Source organism: Notamacropus eugenii, chromosome 1 (genome assembly GCF_028372415.1).
Source record: "Notamacropus eugenii isolate mMacEug1 chromosome 1, mMacEug1.pri_v2, whole genome shotgun sequence".
In the NCBI taxonomy this organism is placed as follows: domain Eukaryota; kingdom Metazoa; phylum Chordata; class Mammalia; order Diprotodontia; family Macropodidae; genus Notamacropus; species Notamacropus eugenii.
Window position 1 is genome coordinate 210,369,363 of NC_092872.1, and position 16,944 is coordinate 210,386,306.

Consider the following 16,944-nt stretch of genomic DNA (forward strand, 5'->3'; position numbering starts at 1 on the left):
TAGCATACACAATTAGAGGCACAAAACAAAGACCTTCACCTCCATAGGCAATTTTTTAAGAATTTCAGTTACAGGGAAGGTAGTGACTTGAATCAGTATAAGGACCTCCCTGATCTGGGAGTTCCCTAAACTAATGAAATCACTCCATTGCATTTCCTAAGGGAGGTAAAATTACAAAAAAAAAAAAAAATAGCTAGCATATATAGAGCACTTTAAGGTCTACAGAATGCTTTACACATGGTCTCTCATTTGATCCTCATACCAGGCTCTCTATAGAGCTAAGCTGTTAATCTTTTGTTGTTATTGTTCAGTCATTTCAGTAGTTGAACTCTTTGTGATCCCATTTGGATTTTCTTGGCAAAGATACTTGGGCAGCTAGGTGCCACAGTAGATAGAGCGCTGGGCCTGGAATCAGGAAGACTTATCCACTATCTTTGCCAAGAAAACCACATATAGGGGTCACAAAGTCAGACACCACTGAAAAAATGACTGACTGGCAAAGATATTGAAGTGGTTTGCCATTTCCTTCTCCAGTTCATTTTATAGATGAGAAATTGAGGCAAACAGTTAAGTGACTCACCCAGAGCCACATGGCTAGTAAGTCTCTGAGGCTGGATTTGAACTCAGGAAAATGAAATCTTCCCTGATTCCAGAGCTGGCACTCTATTTACTGTGCCATTTAGATATCCTAGGTTACTCTAAGGCAGGGGTGGGAGACCTGTGACAGGTTCCTCACCCCTTTTCTAAGTTACTTAAGCAAACAAAACTAGCAGCAAGGCAGAGAGTCAGATCTCCCCTGACTATTAAGCACAGTTTTGCTTTCCCCAATCACCTTCCATTCCAAGTGGATGCCTCATAGGTCAAAGCTCAGCAGGCATAGCCCCTTTAAGGCCTGCATGAGAGAAACAGTGGGCAGAGGCACCTATCTATAAGGTAGGTATGGCTTGCTCTGTCAAAACCCAAACAAATGTTCTTTTCTTGTTCATTTTCTCCCATATATGAATAACAAAGCAAATAAAAAGTAGGTAAACACTCGGCAACAACCTACTAAAAAGGTTTATTCATTCAATAGCACATACGTATAATAATAATAATAAGCACATATGTATACTATAATTTTGGGTAGGCTGAGGTAATTTGATGTGGAGAAACACCAAGAAGGCCAACCTGATTGATTATGTAATTCATTTATTCAACATCCTATCCTGTTTCAGAGCTCAGAGTAAACCTGAATCTCAGAAATGGCCTTAGAACACATTCTACCTACATTCCTGGCCCCTTAAACCCAGATAAAGCTTGGGACAAACTTCTCAGATATATTTTCATCTAGTTCTTTAATCCTGCAACCAAACTAGCACCTGCAAACAATAACTTACCTTTTTTTACGTATATGTACATGAACTTAGGGAGATCCAACATGTTCCTTGTTGACTAGTTGCTTGAATAACTACCTTATAGGTATCATATATATTCTCACAAGGCAGGGGCTCTAAAAAATGTAGTATGTAGAATAGTGAGCACATTATTGGCTATTAATGACTCTAAAATAAAATGGTCTAAACTAATAAAATTTAATTCTTATAACATAATTAAGAACTGATTGATCACTCCAAATTAAACCACTTAAATTTTTATTAAAAATTATAATGTACATATGTGCATGCTGAATGAATAAATCTCTACAATTCCTATTACTATTTTTAAATTGGTAAAAAAGGCTGAGAGACAAGAGATAAAATGAGAATTCTGCTCTTAGCCCTATTTCTTAGCACAGTGTGAATGATATGTTTCCTCAATAGTTTAGATGACTTGGTCAAGCTTAAACCTAGGTCAAAATATATGAAGGGTTGGTTTGGTTTATTTATAATTTGGTTATTTGCTTTTATATTCCAGACTTGTGATTTCACTAGTGTGGGGAATTCACAATGTGGAAACACCGTTTACTGATGCAACCTAGCAAGTCATCTATAACTGACAGCCTTAGAGAGTTGTCAGTGATACTGAAAGGCTTGGCTTATCTAGGGTGGCATAACTATTACTGATCTCAGGTAGAACATACCATCAGGACTTCTTAATTTCAAAACAGGCCTTCAGACTACTATACTTCACCATGGAATAATTCACTAGAAATAAAAAGGGGAAAATGCGGTATGCATATTTCCATAAGTGGAACAAGACAGCCCTCTCCTGTCCAAAGATATAATTCAGCCATAGATTTGAAATTTGTACATTAGCATGGGACAGGATCAAATTCATTAAGCTATTTTCTTTCTAAGTTGTCTCCTTGTTTCAAATGATTGTTCACTATAATGATGGGGAATTTAGTGAATTTAAAAGTCCATTTTTCATAATGGGCCCACAGATGAACTCTCCCATAAAACAGAGACAGAGAGCAAAATGGATTAAAAACCATAATCCAACAATATGTTGTTTACAAGAAACACATTTGAAATGGGGGGATACGCACAGGGTAAAGATAAAAGGTTGGAACAGACTATATTGTGCTTTACCTGATGTAAAATAAGCAGGGGTAGCAATCTTAATCTCAGTCAAAGCAAAAGCAGAAACAGATCTAATCAAGAGATAAGGAAGGAAACTATCTCCTGCTAAAAGGCATCATAGATTATGAAGCAATATCATTACTAAATATATGCCCCAAGTGGTATAGCATCCATATTCTTAGAGAAGTTAAGGGAGTTACAGGAAGAAATAGCAAAACTATACTAGTGGGGGACCTCAACCTCCCCCTCTCTGAACTTGATAAATCTAACCTCAAAATAAACAAGAAAGAAGTTAAGGAGGTGAATAAAACTCTGGATAAGGTAGATATGATAGATCTCTGGAGAAAATTGAATGGGGACAGAAAGGAATATACCTTTTTCTCAGCAGTACATGGCACATATACAAAAACTGACCATGTACTAGGGCATAAAAGTCTCACAATCCAGTGCAGAAAGGCAGAGATAGTCAATGCATCCTTCTTAGATCATAACGCAATAAAAATTATATGTAATAAAAGACCATGGAAAGACAGACCAAAAATTAATTGGAAACTAAATAATCTAATCCTAAAGAATGAGTGGGTTAAACAACAAATCATAGAAACAATCATCATGAGCCCACAGAATAAAAAAAAGTTACTCTCAGAGTGAGACAAAGTTTATCTGAAATTTTTTTAAAGGTAGACCTCAACTTTTAGATGTGTGAGTAACCTCGGATACCACTTGGTCCAATTCCCTTTTCTTACAGAGAAGAGTCTTACCCAGCCACACAGAAAGTAGCAAAGGTAGAATTAGGATTCAATTTTCTTGACTCTCTTTCCACTGGCAAATGACAACTTTTGACATGTTGAAGACATTTAGAATTTCACCTCACATCTTTTACATTTTACATCTGAAGAACAGAAGTCAGGTTCAATTTTATGTTCATAAATGGATTTTATATATTTTAAAATTTTTTATAAACATAAATTGCATATTGATTTCCTCATACCTTTTCCCTTCTTTTTCTTGGAAGTCTGCATGTTTGAAGAAGATAATGTAGATTTATTATGTGATGATTCTTCACAATCTTTTTCAGTTCTATCTCTTTTCTTTTTTGGTTTAACTTCCTTTCTCCTTTATGTTAAAAATTAAACAAAGAGTAGATTTTTATATTGATTTTTCCAAAGAAGCAGCAATGTGTGAAAAAGTGTCAATTAAGAATGGGGAAAAATAATGATAATGATGATGATTAAGTAATAATAATAAAAGCACTTGTATATGGTGCTTTAGAGCTTGCAAAATGCTTTGCATATGTTATCTCATTCAGTACTCTTGACACTATTAGGTAGGTGTTATATCATTAAATTACAAAGGAAAAAACTGAGGCAGAAAGAGTCTTAAGTGCCTAGGGTCAGAGTTAGTTAAGTATCTAAGGTAATATCTGAACTCAAGTTTTTCCGACTGTCAGTCCAGACTCTACCCTCTATGACACCAAGAAACAGTTGCCTTTTTAAAAATGCAAGTGAAATAATAGGACATTATAAATGTAATCATATTTTAATGTTAGTTTGAAAGGTTTCTATCACAGAAACTATGCTACTAGAAATAGCCAATACCAGTTGAGAGTGAAAAACGCACTGAAACACCATGACCTACTCAAACCCCTCCCTGCCTTCTTTAACTTATTTTTTCTTTCTAGGTTGTTCCTGACATCAGGAGGCAAAGCAGTTGGGTGGTGTTGGGAAGAATGAGTAAGAAGGCTAGCCTGAAGAAATTCTTTTTTTCCAAACTCTAACAAGTAGAATATTAAATGAAGATTCCAAATATTTCGATGGTGCAATGACTCTGATCTCTAATGTCAATGTAATTATTTTGAATGTCACAACTTACTGCAAATAAATTTATTAAAAGGGAAAGAAAATATTACCTCACATTTCCATTAATGGCTTTTTAAGAGACCTAGTCCATCTAAAATCTCACTAAAAATACTAATAAACTCTAAAGCAGTAAGCAAATGAATGAACATCCACGACATTTAACATCTGTAGATAGGTCAAATTTGTGACATACAAGAATATTATTTTTTATGTGCTGAGTCCTCTATAATATGCTCGGTTTCTTAATCAATGAGTACTCATTTTATAGGATTTGGTCCATAATTTTATTATGTTAAGTGAGTGTTGAGTTTTACAGTTTTTCTATCTTTGATTTTAGGACATACTAGTGTGGTCATTATCTGTAATCTAAGGCCAGCAGTCCTTGCTCAAAAACAAAGCACTTCAACTGTAACATTGTTCCCACAGGAAAATGTAAACCGGAGATGTTTTATAACATAATTTCCTGAAATGTAAAATGGAGATGCTTTATGACATAATTTCCTGAAAGGCACTGAACCAAAAAGCTAGAACTATTTGTTATATTATTTGAGAAAAGGCTCTCCACCAGCTTAGAGCTGTATAGGACTATATATACTTAAAATACTTAGCACAGTCCTTGGTACTCAGTAGGTACTAAATGCTTGCTGAATGACTGGTCAAGAATGGATGATGAACAAGCACCAAATTCCTGGCTTATAAGGGCATTTAAAGGAGTATTGACATTCTATATATCTATCCAATCACTTGGTCAAGCAAACAACCTTCGAACCAATAGTTAGGTACCTAATGTAAGTAAATAAACACCTACTTCAAGAGTACTGATCAAGTAGTAGATATGCTACCTGAAATGCCCAACTGAAATGTTTTAAAGATTACAATACCTGTGATGAAAATTAAGTCGGAAGGAACATTCTTGGCATAGTCCTAAAAGAAATATAAGCGGTAGAATTTATTTAATTGAATTTGAATAAACAAATTACCATGCCATTTTTAACTTTGCAGGTTCTCCTTTTTTTTCTCCAAATGTTTTTTCTCAAGCAGTATTAATGGAAATAATCTGCTTAAGAAATAATGGGCATATTATCTATCTCTCCTAAACTCAAAAAGATGTTATAAGCATAACCAAAAGAAGGGGTGGGGAGAAATAAAGTTAGATAAGCATATCCAACTGATTAAAAGGGGAAAAAGGTTATCAGTATGTTTGATAAACAAATTAACAGAGGTTGCTGCCCACACTGACCTATTTCAATTCAAAGAAATCTAAGAACAACCAGTTTTATATATACATATATATACATATACACACACACACACACACACACACACACACACACACACACACATATATCTTTATTCTTATGAGACCAATGAGCTTGCAAATGCAGCTAAAGCTCCATCTTTTAGGTGCTTAATTATCCAGGTTCCTTGCTCTTGATCCAACTGGCTGACCTTTAGATGAAATAACACTAAGAAATGATCAGAAGCAAAGAATGGAGATAAGATTCAAATACCTTCTTTTTTAAAAAAAAAAATATTTTTTTTACCAGCAAATAGTGCTTAGTGGACACAATATTAATGCTTTTTCACTGATAAAATAAAATTTGGAGATTATCTATGAATTTCCTTTATCCATAGTATCAACCAGTCTATTAATACATGTAATAGGAATGCTACTTTGTTTTTCTTCAAAATATCTACATGATTCAGGAAAGGACAAAGATCTATTCCCATACATGTGCCCCAGAAATAGTAAAGCAAGAGCAACTAAATATCTTATTCAGATTTATGTGGTAAATTACTAGAACCTTGGTTGTTTGATTTCCAATTTAGTATTCCCACCTGAAAAAAGTAGTGGTAGCTAGCTTACCTCCTAGCTTGTCCATCCAGGTCCTAAAGAAGGCCAAATTAAACCAGGTCTGGGACCATATATGAAAAGTTGGTGTAGTGTATGAACAGTTGAATGTGCATGCTCCTAATGCACTCCAAAGTCAAGTATAAAAGATTTCTGAATTATCTACTATTATATATTATCCATACTTTTGTCCTCTCCCCTCCAATGCACAGATAACTAAGTATGCTAATCTCCAAAATCTCTTGTGACAGTTCCACTTTGCCAGTCAGGAGACAGTGAACCATATCTTATAAAACAGCTTTCTCTCACTGTACTTATGTGACTTATCTCCACTATGGCACATGAGTGGTGAATAAATAAACTCACAATACTTTCTAAACTGAAGCAAGTCTTTTTGAACAGACAAAGTCCCATGCTTTCAGAAATTATTTTTAGATTATCCATGCTCCCCTTTATAAATGCAGACAATTAAGAACTGACTTTAAAAAGCTTTTTTTTTTTTTTTGATAATATAGTGATGGGGTGCTTGGGTGCATGTGCTTCGATCCCAATTCTAAAATCACATTTCTCTTTAAAAAAATCACATTTCTCCCTAACCTCAAAACACTATCCCAGGCAATTTCTCCCCAGCCCAATGGTACAGGATGCCCCAGAAACAACTATTATCTCCCTTCCTATTACAGTAGCCTGCACCTATCAAACTTATTTGTTTGAACCAGCTGTGTACTGACTGAACTGGCTGTGCACTGGGTCATATCGACATTGACTACTCACCGACCAATCATATGTATCCTAGACTTAAACATACGTATACTCCCTTACAATTATATTGTCTAACAAGACATTGATGAGAGCAGCCTGTTATTTCTTAGCCAGCCCTGATCGCCAGTTGACTTAGTGATGTTTCAGGTCTAAAAATCACACCTCTACGTAGCCCTGTCTTGGGCTGTTTCTCGATGAACTCTGGGTGAACTAACTGCATAGTAGATATCAAAAGTGCATGTTCCTTTAAGAGCTAACTACCCCTTAACCACTCCTTAATCTCACCCTAAATCACTAATTAGCATATTTGGTACATTTCACTATAGAATATCCTATATAAACTTTATCTGTACCCCTCTAAGGTTGCAGGTTCCCTAAGAACTCTTGCCTGCTGAGAAGTGTAATAAATTTTTACCCTGACCTCAATAATACTTGAGTCCATGAATTCTCCAGATGGCCCACCCAGGGAATTCCAGTCTTGGAATTTCCCCCACTTCCAAACCTTATCACATGGATATATATCTTAACCCTAAAACCAGTGGTACTTCACTCTGACAGATAAAGAATTATTTTTACAAATTGCTGATGTACAGTTATCAACAACAAGAATAATAGATGACACTTATACAATGCTTTATGGTTTAAAAGGCACTTTATGTACGTTATTTGCTTATTTGCTCCTTAAAGCAATCCTGTGAGATGAGCACACATTGAGTAGTAGCAAGAAGAGATAACACAATATTAACAAGCTAACTTCATTAAACAACAAGAATTTATTAAGTAACTAATATGTGGTAGGTTCCAGAAACACAAAGACAAAATTGAGACAGTCTTTGCTCTTGAAGAGTTTGTGTTCTGAGGGGAATACTCCACATTTAAACAAAATAACAAATAATAACTGGGAATTCAGAAAAGGCCTCTTACAGGAGGTGACATTTAAACTGAGCCTTGAAGGGAGCTAAAGGTTTCAAGAGATCAAAGTAGTAAGTGAAGCACTGCAGATATAGAGGGATGTCCAAAGGATGTTGTAAATGGAGAACAAGAAGTAGACCAATTTTGCTGGAGTGTGGGATTCCTGAGGATACAGAATAAGGGGTAATCAACCTGTAAAGACAAGTTAGAGCCAGACTGTGAAGAGGTTTAAACACAAAACAGAGAAGACTTTGTTTTAACTTAAAAGCAACAGGGAGCCAGGAGAAAAAAAAGTCACTAGAGCTTCTTGAACCAAGAAGTCCATTGGAGATCATGAAGTAAACGACAATTTTTAGGAAGTTGCTTAATTTTAACTTGTAATTAGGAATCAATTCATTTTCTAATGATTGACATATTATTTCCAATTTTCCCTTATCTGCTAATGAACATTAAGTTTTAAGAAGCAGTTCTAGTTAGATGTCATGGTAAATTAAAAACAACCCTTTTCAAATCAACTTACTTAATTTCACAAGTGCATTTCTCTTTTCACCATGTTCAATGTAACCAAAATTCACTTCCCAACTCTTTAATCCTTCTTTTTCATCGCATCGTTTATTTCCACAGAAAAACTGACCTGTAAAAATCACACAGAAAATTATCCTTAAGTAATTAGTTAAAATAGTTTGTGCTTATGTTTCATTTCTGACCTATATAATGTAGCATTGTTGTTCAGTTGTTTGTAGTCAAGTCCAACTCTGTGACCCCATTTTGGGTTTTTCTTGACAAAGATGCTAGAGTGGTTTGCCATTTCCTTCTCTGGCATGATGTAGCATTAGCTGTTACCTAAATCTAAAATCCATATCTAAAAATAGTTTAGATCTAATCTAGATTTGAAATGGAAACATATCCTAGGCAACATAAAGTCAATTTTCCAAAAATTCACACACAAAACTGGCCATGTTAAATCGCATATCACTTGTTCTTAATGCTGTGGCAGTCTAGGATACAGGGTCAGTCTTGAAGTTAGAAAAATCTAGCTTTAAGTTCTGCCCCTGACACATTCTGGCTGTGGGACCCTCTGCAAGGTTAAGTTGTGGAAGACATGCCAATCTGCACTGATAGAAGGAATTCTTTCTGGGAGTTCTCTACCCTAATAAAATTTCGGGCCCAAATTGCTCCCATAAACAAAAAATATACTATGTCAGCAGTGTCAAAATGACCAGCTGAAAAGCAAAAAATTCAGCTATATATTCTTCAATTTCCTTGCAAAATGGATACTCTAGTATTAAATGATTTCCTGCCTTTCAATTTAGCTTGCATCTTTGCACAGCTAATTTCATACTTGACACAAGCAAAGCATTTACTCCATGTACTTAACTTTGGACAATATCAAACAGACACTAATGCTGACAGGAGAAATAAAAACAACTTATTTAAAATTTTTAACCTGGATTTTCAATTTAACAAAAATAATATTTTCAAAATACTGTAAAGGTCTCTATATGATTTTACATAGAGATATCATATAAGCACTATACAAATATAAGTTATTAGTAAAGATGTTAAAATATCATGATATAATTGTTGAGCAAAAATAATAACTTCTAACTATTTACTATTTGAAACACTATACTGATGTAACCTTTAGGTGAAAGTTTATGAAAAGGTAATACAGGTGATTTAGGAGTCTAATTGCTCCTCTACAGATAATGTAAAATAATCAAACAGAACCATTTTCTAAACAATGGGAGCCAGGCAGTCTAGAAGACCCATTAGTATCAAAATAATATTTACTGTTTTCAAAATGTGGATTTGGCTATCATACAGCAATACCTCTATTAGTAGAGTAAACAGGATCCATTAACGTACTTTGTTGTCAGAAACCATTAAGAGAAAAAAAAGTAAGAGGTGGCACAGTCATGCATGCCACGATGTCAAAAAAAAAAGGGGGGGAGGAGCATCACATTATAAAAACAGCATAAGATACAAACTAAAATAATATCAAATGTGCAAGAATACTCATCATTGAGGCTGTTTTCTCTGAGTTTTTATCAATTAACCTTTAACTTATTCTGTCAAAGATCTACATGAGCTAGAGATAAAAAGACAACAAGGAAATGATTCCTGCCCTCAGAGAGCTTATGAATATGAGCTACTGTGGGAACACAATGCATAGAGAGAGAGACATAAGTAGAGATCTTGACCTGAAATTAAAAAAAAAGAGTTCTGAGGCAAAAATGGGGAAGAAGCACACTCCAGGCCTGGGCAAATACAGGTAGTGACTTACATGTGTACATGTTATCCTATCCAACCCCAACAAAGTGTAAGCCCTGTGAGGACTGGAATGGTTTCACTTCTGTCTTCCCAGCTCAGCACTTAGCAAGACACTGGGCCCAGAAAGCTTGCTGTAAATGGAAAGCAGCAGGTGGACTGTTTGTGCATCATCAAATAGCTCAGTAGGGCCAGGAAGTAGAGTCCATGAAAAGCAATAATACGAAATAAAGCTGCAAAGGTGGAGAACTTTAAATCCCAGGTGGTGAAATTTGCATTTCATATGGTTCCAGATGGAACAGGGAAGGGAGAAAAGTTTGAACTGAAGAGGAGATATATTTTAGACTTAAGAAGAAAACCAGAGATGAAATTTGGGAGAGCTAGAAAAGTTTAGAGAGAAGGGCTCAAGCCAAAGGAAAGGAAATGTGAGGACCTAACAGGAAGACAGAGAAGGACCTGAGAGGACTCTGGGGAAAAAGAGGGAGAAACTGGAAAGACCAGGTCTTTGCAGCAGGCAGGAAGACAAAGCAATAGATAGGACGGTGCACACAAAAGGCACAAGAAAGTGAAGGGGATAAGAAAATCCTAAGGAGGTATAAAAGTGGTACTGAGAAAGGGACAACTTTCTGGTGAGGCAAAACTGAATGTGAGCCCCACAGCAGCCATGGGAAGCTGTCAGCAAAAGTGACAATTGACCGAGGAACAAGTACAATGTGAATGGAGGCCTTTGCCATGACGTGTACAGAAGGTGTAATGCCTGTATTTCTGACATAGCCAAGAGATCTGCTCACTACCACACACAGAAGTCTGAAGAGGCAGAAGAGAATCTTGCTCCCTTTTGGGAGGACGGAGGCAAAAAAAAACATCCTGCCAAGAAACAAAACAGAAGAACAGTCTTGTTAATCTCTATAAAGCCCTGCCTGAAGAGGAGGCTGGCAGGATACCACTGGGTTACAGGGTGAAGAGAACCCAGGAATGGTCACAAGAAGAGATAACGACTCATGACTCCAGACTGAGAGAGACTGAGGCAGGTAACTGTCATCTGATACTGAGAGCAGGTTCTTCTATCTTCCTGGGGCATATAAACAACATGAGACAGGGTCATTCCCAAGAACTGCCAAACCAGATGACTTCTCACTTACCTCGAGTAATTCTCATGGACATATATAACACCAGATATAATCTACAATGCATTTCTAAACAGAAGGTAGTCTTCAGCACAAAAACTTGGGACACAGGTGATATTTTCACTGCTGCCATTGGTCAAAGGTGAGGGCTTTGGAGGAGAAAGAGAACAGTTATTTAAGGAGATGGACTCTCCCAGTGATTGGGGAACAGCCAAATTGTGGCACATAAATGTAATGGAATATTACTAAGCTGTAAGAAAAAACTGAATATGAAGAATTCAGAGTAGCATGAGAAGGCTTAAATGAAATGATACAGAATGAAGTAAGAGTAAGGAAAACAATATACACAATGACTAAAACAATGCAAAGAAAAATAAAGTGAAACAAGTAGAATTATAATGACCAAGTTTGTCCTCAGAGAAGAACTAAGTGTATGTACCTCCTTCCCATTTGCCACACTGGGGAACTATGCATGTGTATTATTGCATATTCTGCTAAAATAATTATTATGGTAACTTTTTTGGTGGTGGTGGATTATTGGGTAGGGATATGGATATATCTGAAAATTTTAAACATGATGCAAAAACAAACAAAAAGATAAAATAAGATAAACAATAAAAGACATAAACTGCCAAATCAAAAAAGGAGGAAAATACCATCTGAGGAAAGGATTTAGAGTTTTAGACCACAGCGTGAAATATAAAAGGAATATCATGAAATACAAAAAGGATTTAAAATGGAAAAGAAAAAGAGAGGGCAAAAACTGCCTAGGCATGTCCACAAAGCTAGATACCACAGGCAATGCTGACAACGTAGAAAAAAAGGAGTAATGATAATCAGAAATTCCCAGGAAATGAAATGCCAAAAAAAGAACCACAGTCTTGGATACACAATGTTTGAGTTAACAAGCAAGACATTTAGCATTCCTACTGAAAAAAAGTGACCTTATAGGTATCATTAAAATCTGGTAGAATGAGAACAACTACTGAAATGTGGCTTTGAAAGGTTCTATCTTATTCACAAATAACAGGACAGATAATAGGGAGTGTTGGTGTGGCAGAGTTGCATACTCTAAGAGAACATACTCATGTGAAGAAATATAAGAACTCTTAAGGGGAATTGTGGAGCAAATATTGAGTGAAGCTCAATACGGATAGGAACAGAAGGAATATTGTCAGAAGGAATATTAAAGAGGCCACCGGGGCAAAAAGTCCAAATAGGTAAGATTGAGGAACAGATCAAAGCCTAGCACAGAGGCATGATAACAGTAAGTGATGGAAGACTTCCAATTACTCAAACATCTACCCTTTAGGCTGAAATTGGAACTAATATCTTCTTGACTTGCTCTAATGCTGATTTCATCCTTTAAAAAAAGGAGGAACTAACCAGGGCAACTTTTATACTGGATTTAATTCTCACTGACAAGGCAAAACTGGTTGCTTGGGTGGAAATGACTGAAACCATAAGGGAAAGTGACTACTCCATTTTTAAATTTTATAACACAAGAAGAAAGCCAGGCATAGTTTGACATAACACCCTAGATTTTAGAAGAGCAAATTTTAAAAGGTTCAGTTTAGAAAAGATAACTAGGATCTACGAACTATAATTCTATAAGGGAAGTCAGCACTAAAGATTAAAAGCACTAAAAATTTAAATTCTGAAAATACTAAGAGAAACAATTCCAGTGAGGAAAAGAGAAAGAGAATGATGTGGATACAAAGGGAACTCATCAACCAAACTTAAATTAAATTTAAATTTAAATTTAAAATTAATTTAAAATTAAACCAACTTAAAAATTAAAGAAAAAATAAGTAAATAAAATAAACATGCACAAAAGGGCAAGTAAAAGAAGGTGACTACTAAAGAGTGAGTGGTATAGTCCTGAAAGACTAGTGACAGGAACATTAAAGCAAACAACGTGTTATGGCCATCAAAGAAAACTAAGGATGGTGGAAAAAATCTCAGGGTAACAAAAGTGTTTTATTTTATTAACTTCTTGACTATATGGAGGGGAGAAGTAGAGCAAAGAAGGGACGGGATGGTGGCGATGGACAATGGAGAAAGAATAGCTTTTTAATTATTATTTTGCTTGTTTTCTGTGCTAAGGAAAATGATCTCTGAACTGGAAAGAACAGGGAACTAATATGAATGATAATTAGGAGGACAACAAAAAAGAACCAAGCTATCCTTTAGGAGCTCAGGGTACTAGGCCTGGATAACTATATCCTAGGGTAATGAAAGAACAGATTGCCAAACCTCTAGCAGCAATCTGTGAAACAACAAGAAGAATGGAAGAGGGACTACAGGATTAGAGAAGAGCAAATATCCTGACTGAAAAAAGGAAAGAGTCAGCAAACTACTAGCTAATCAACATGACTTGAATTCCTGACAAAATGCTGTAACATATTATTAAAAGTGTAGTTAATTAACAAGTAACTGGCTTTATCAAGAACTAGTTATACCAGACTAATATTAATTCCTTTTTTTGATAGTTACTGGACTGACCCATTGAATTACTAGATTATTAGCTAGAATTTATCTAGATTTTGGCAAAGTATTTTGATAGTCTTTCCTGATATTCTTGGGGGGAGGGGGAGGAAAATATGAGTTAAATGAAAGCGCAGTAAAGAGGAACTGTGCGAAGACAATGCACACTAACACACTGCTGGTGAACCTATAAACTGGTTCAATCATTCAAAAAATATTTTAATTATGCTACGAAAGTGACCAAAGTGTTCATAGCATCCTCTGACACAGAGATACTATTGCTAAGTCAAAGGCAGAAAGAAAAGTAGCATATACACAAGAAATATTGATGGCAGCATTTCTGTAGGAACAAAGAACTAGAAAAAAGGTAGATGAAGAAAAGAGACAAACTTAGGGAGATAAATGGACTGATGCAAAATGAAGTAAACAAAACCAGGAAAACAATTTAAATTACACAAATGGAATGAGTAACAACAATAAAAAACTCCAACTGAACACAGTATAATTATAATGAACAAGCCTGTCCCTCACCCCTCTGAAAATACATCTCCTTTTCTTTTTGCCAAGATGAGTTTATTCCTATTTAAACTCTGTTAATATAGCATGGCTCTCTGGAGAGAGGAGAAAGGAATGTATACAAAAATGAAGATAATGTAAAAAAAAGATATCCATAAAAATGCTTAGGTTAAAATAAGAGAGAAACTTGTCAACAGACCAGGCCTGAAATATGTCATTAATAATTCAATGGCAACTTGGAATAACGTCCCTAAGGCAGAGCCCCCAGGGATCTGTGCTTAACTCTCTGCTATTTAAAATATTTAACAAAGGCTTGGAGAAAAGTATTAATGGAATTATGACACAGAGTTAGGTGGGATAGCTAACACACTAAATGACAGGATCCAAAAGAATCTTGACAGGCTAGGAAACTGTTTCAAACCAGATAATATGACATTACTGTGATAATTGTAAAGTCTGTTACTTGAGTTAAAGAAATCAATTCATAAACACAAGATTGGGGAGGTAATAACTATGTAGTTGCTTGTTTGAAAAAGAAACCAAAAGAAGCTAATGCAAATTTACGTTGCATTAAGAAAAGCACTGTGTCTAGGAAGATGATAGTCTAGATTAAGCCTACCTTGGTTGGACCACATCTGGAGTATTCTATTCAATTACATTAAGTACACTGGAAAGCTATAGAAGTATGCAAAGTCAGAAAACCAGGATAGCAAAGGTTTTAATTTCATTTAGCATGATGAATGAAGTAATTAGGAATGTTTATTTGTGTGAAAAAGAATAGCGAAGTGAGACATGATAGCTGTCTTTAAATATTTGAAGGATTGCCTGAAAACACAGAACCAGGAGAGCATAGAACCAGGAGCAACTGGAAACTTCCAGTGGCAGATTTAAGCTTGATGCAAAGAAAAAACGTTTTAATTATTTAAGTAGAATGGACTACCTTGGGAGAGAGGATTCTGTCTTACTGGAGATCTCCAAGCAAAGAATGGAGGTCTATTTGCCAGGTATATTATGGAGGAACTTTAAGAACAAGATTAATTATTTTAATCTGTTTTCATCCTTCAGGGAATTAAGATGACTTCTTAGATCTCTTTCAAGAGTGAGATCCTGTAGTTGGTTAAAACACTTTAAGAAATGGTGATAACCTTATAGGAACACTTTTTGTGGAAAGCAAAGAACTGAAAACTCTGACTTTCAGTAGATACCCATCAATTGAGGAATGGCTAAATACACTGTGTACATGAATGTAAAGAAATATTATCATGATTTAAAAAGACAGACATGATAAATATAGAGAAGCATGAAAATATGTGAACCGATTCAAAGCGAAGCAAGAAAAGTCAGGAAAATAAAATATACAACTACAACAATATAAATGGAAAGAACCACTACCATACAACTACTAAAAATGAAGGCTACAAAATTATAAAAAACAAACTTGGCCTCTGGAAGAGATATAAGAAGGCAAAAGAAAAACTAAAGTATATTTCCTAAGCTAGGGTGCAGAATCCTTAACTACATGTTCCAAAAATCTGCTTAAATTAGAAGAAACAAATATAAAAAAAAGAGTACGATCAAAAAAGTGACAAAAAAGTGAGGAAGATCAATCAATTAAGAACCTAAGATCACAGTAATCTTATAAAATGCCATAACGGAGAAAAACTGCTGAGAAAAAAGTATAAAATAAATATTCAGAAGCTATCTGATAAGGAATAACTCTAGTAAGAAGTTTATCAACATGCTGACTAACATGCTGATTACATTTTTGCTGAAAAGTAAAATAACCTTATACTCGTCTGCTCGTGTGTCACATGTGCATCTGCTTTACAGGCAGCAAGGTGGAGCAGTAGATGGAATGCAGGGCCTGGAGTCAGGGAGATCTGGGTTCAAATACGACCTCAAACTCTAGCTCGGGGCAAGTCACTTCACCCTGTTTGCCTCAGTTCCTCATCTCTAAAATGATCTGGAGAAGGAAATGGCAAACCACTCCAGTACTTTTGCCAAGAAAGCCCCAAAGAGGGTCATGAAGAGTCAGACACAACTGAAAAACAACTAAACAACACATCTTCTATATAGTCTTACAGATATTTATCGTCTAAACCCAGAAATAACCTTCACCAAAACTATTCAGAAGCATAATAAATAGCCTGTATGTTGAAAGGGAAAAAATTACCTTTTCCTGAAACTACTTCTTTTTCTATTCGCCATCGAAATCCAAACTAACAAGAAAAAAATTATATTAAAAGAGAAACACATTTTAACATTTTAAAATCAAATTAAACATGAGGCCTGGATTTAGAATAATGAGACAATACAATCTAATTAAAAAGATAACTCATCAAAAAAGCTACAGCATTTCTTTTTCTGTGAAATCAGGAGGATAAATTATCAACTTATCATTCCTCATTTCTTCTATTTACTTCAACCCAACACTGAAACTACTAGGGTTTACAGATGTTAATAAGTATCTGTTTATGCCCTCTATGGTTAGCTCAGTGAATAATACATTTTTCTCAATGTTGTTAATATGGAAATGTTGGTGCTGTGATGACATCAAGCTGAAAACAAAGAGCAAATGACTGTCGCTATCAAGAGAAATTTTGAAATTAAAAAGTTCAGGTTAAACTCCTGGTCTAAGCAACCTCAGCTGGGAAGGC

At 35.4% G+C, this 16,944-nt stretch overlaps 1 protein-coding gene across 4 annotated transcripts in view; it reads right to left on the bottom strand.

Moving 5' to 3' along the window:
• LOC140514974 (protein FRA10AC1) overlaps window positions 1-16,944 on the bottom strand; it is a 59,831-nt gene that overhangs the window by 20,683 nt on the left and 22,204 nt on the right. The window contains exons 8-13 of one of the 4 annotated variants that reach the window (XR_011970792.1): window positions 16,461-16,506; window positions 8,407-8,520; window positions 5,242-5,284; window positions 3,493-3,617; window positions 3,263-3,393; window positions 1,413-1,489 (exon numbers count right to left, since the gene is read on the bottom strand). Coding sequence is in view for 2 of the 4 variants with exons in the window: in XM_072625528.1 (XP_072481629.1) it covers window positions 3,359-3,393; window positions 3,493-3,617; window positions 5,242-5,284; window positions 8,407-8,520; window positions 16,461-16,506 (363 nt within the window). In the remaining 2 variants the exon portion in view is untranslated. Of the gene's footprint in view, window positions 1-1,376; window positions 1,490-1,511; window positions 3,394-3,492; window positions 3,618-5,241; window positions 5,285-8,406; window positions 8,521-16,460; window positions 16,507-16,944 lie in introns of those variants that run through there. The other 3 variants (XR_011970789.1, XM_072625528.1, XM_072625518.1) reach the window with 3 other exon arrangements.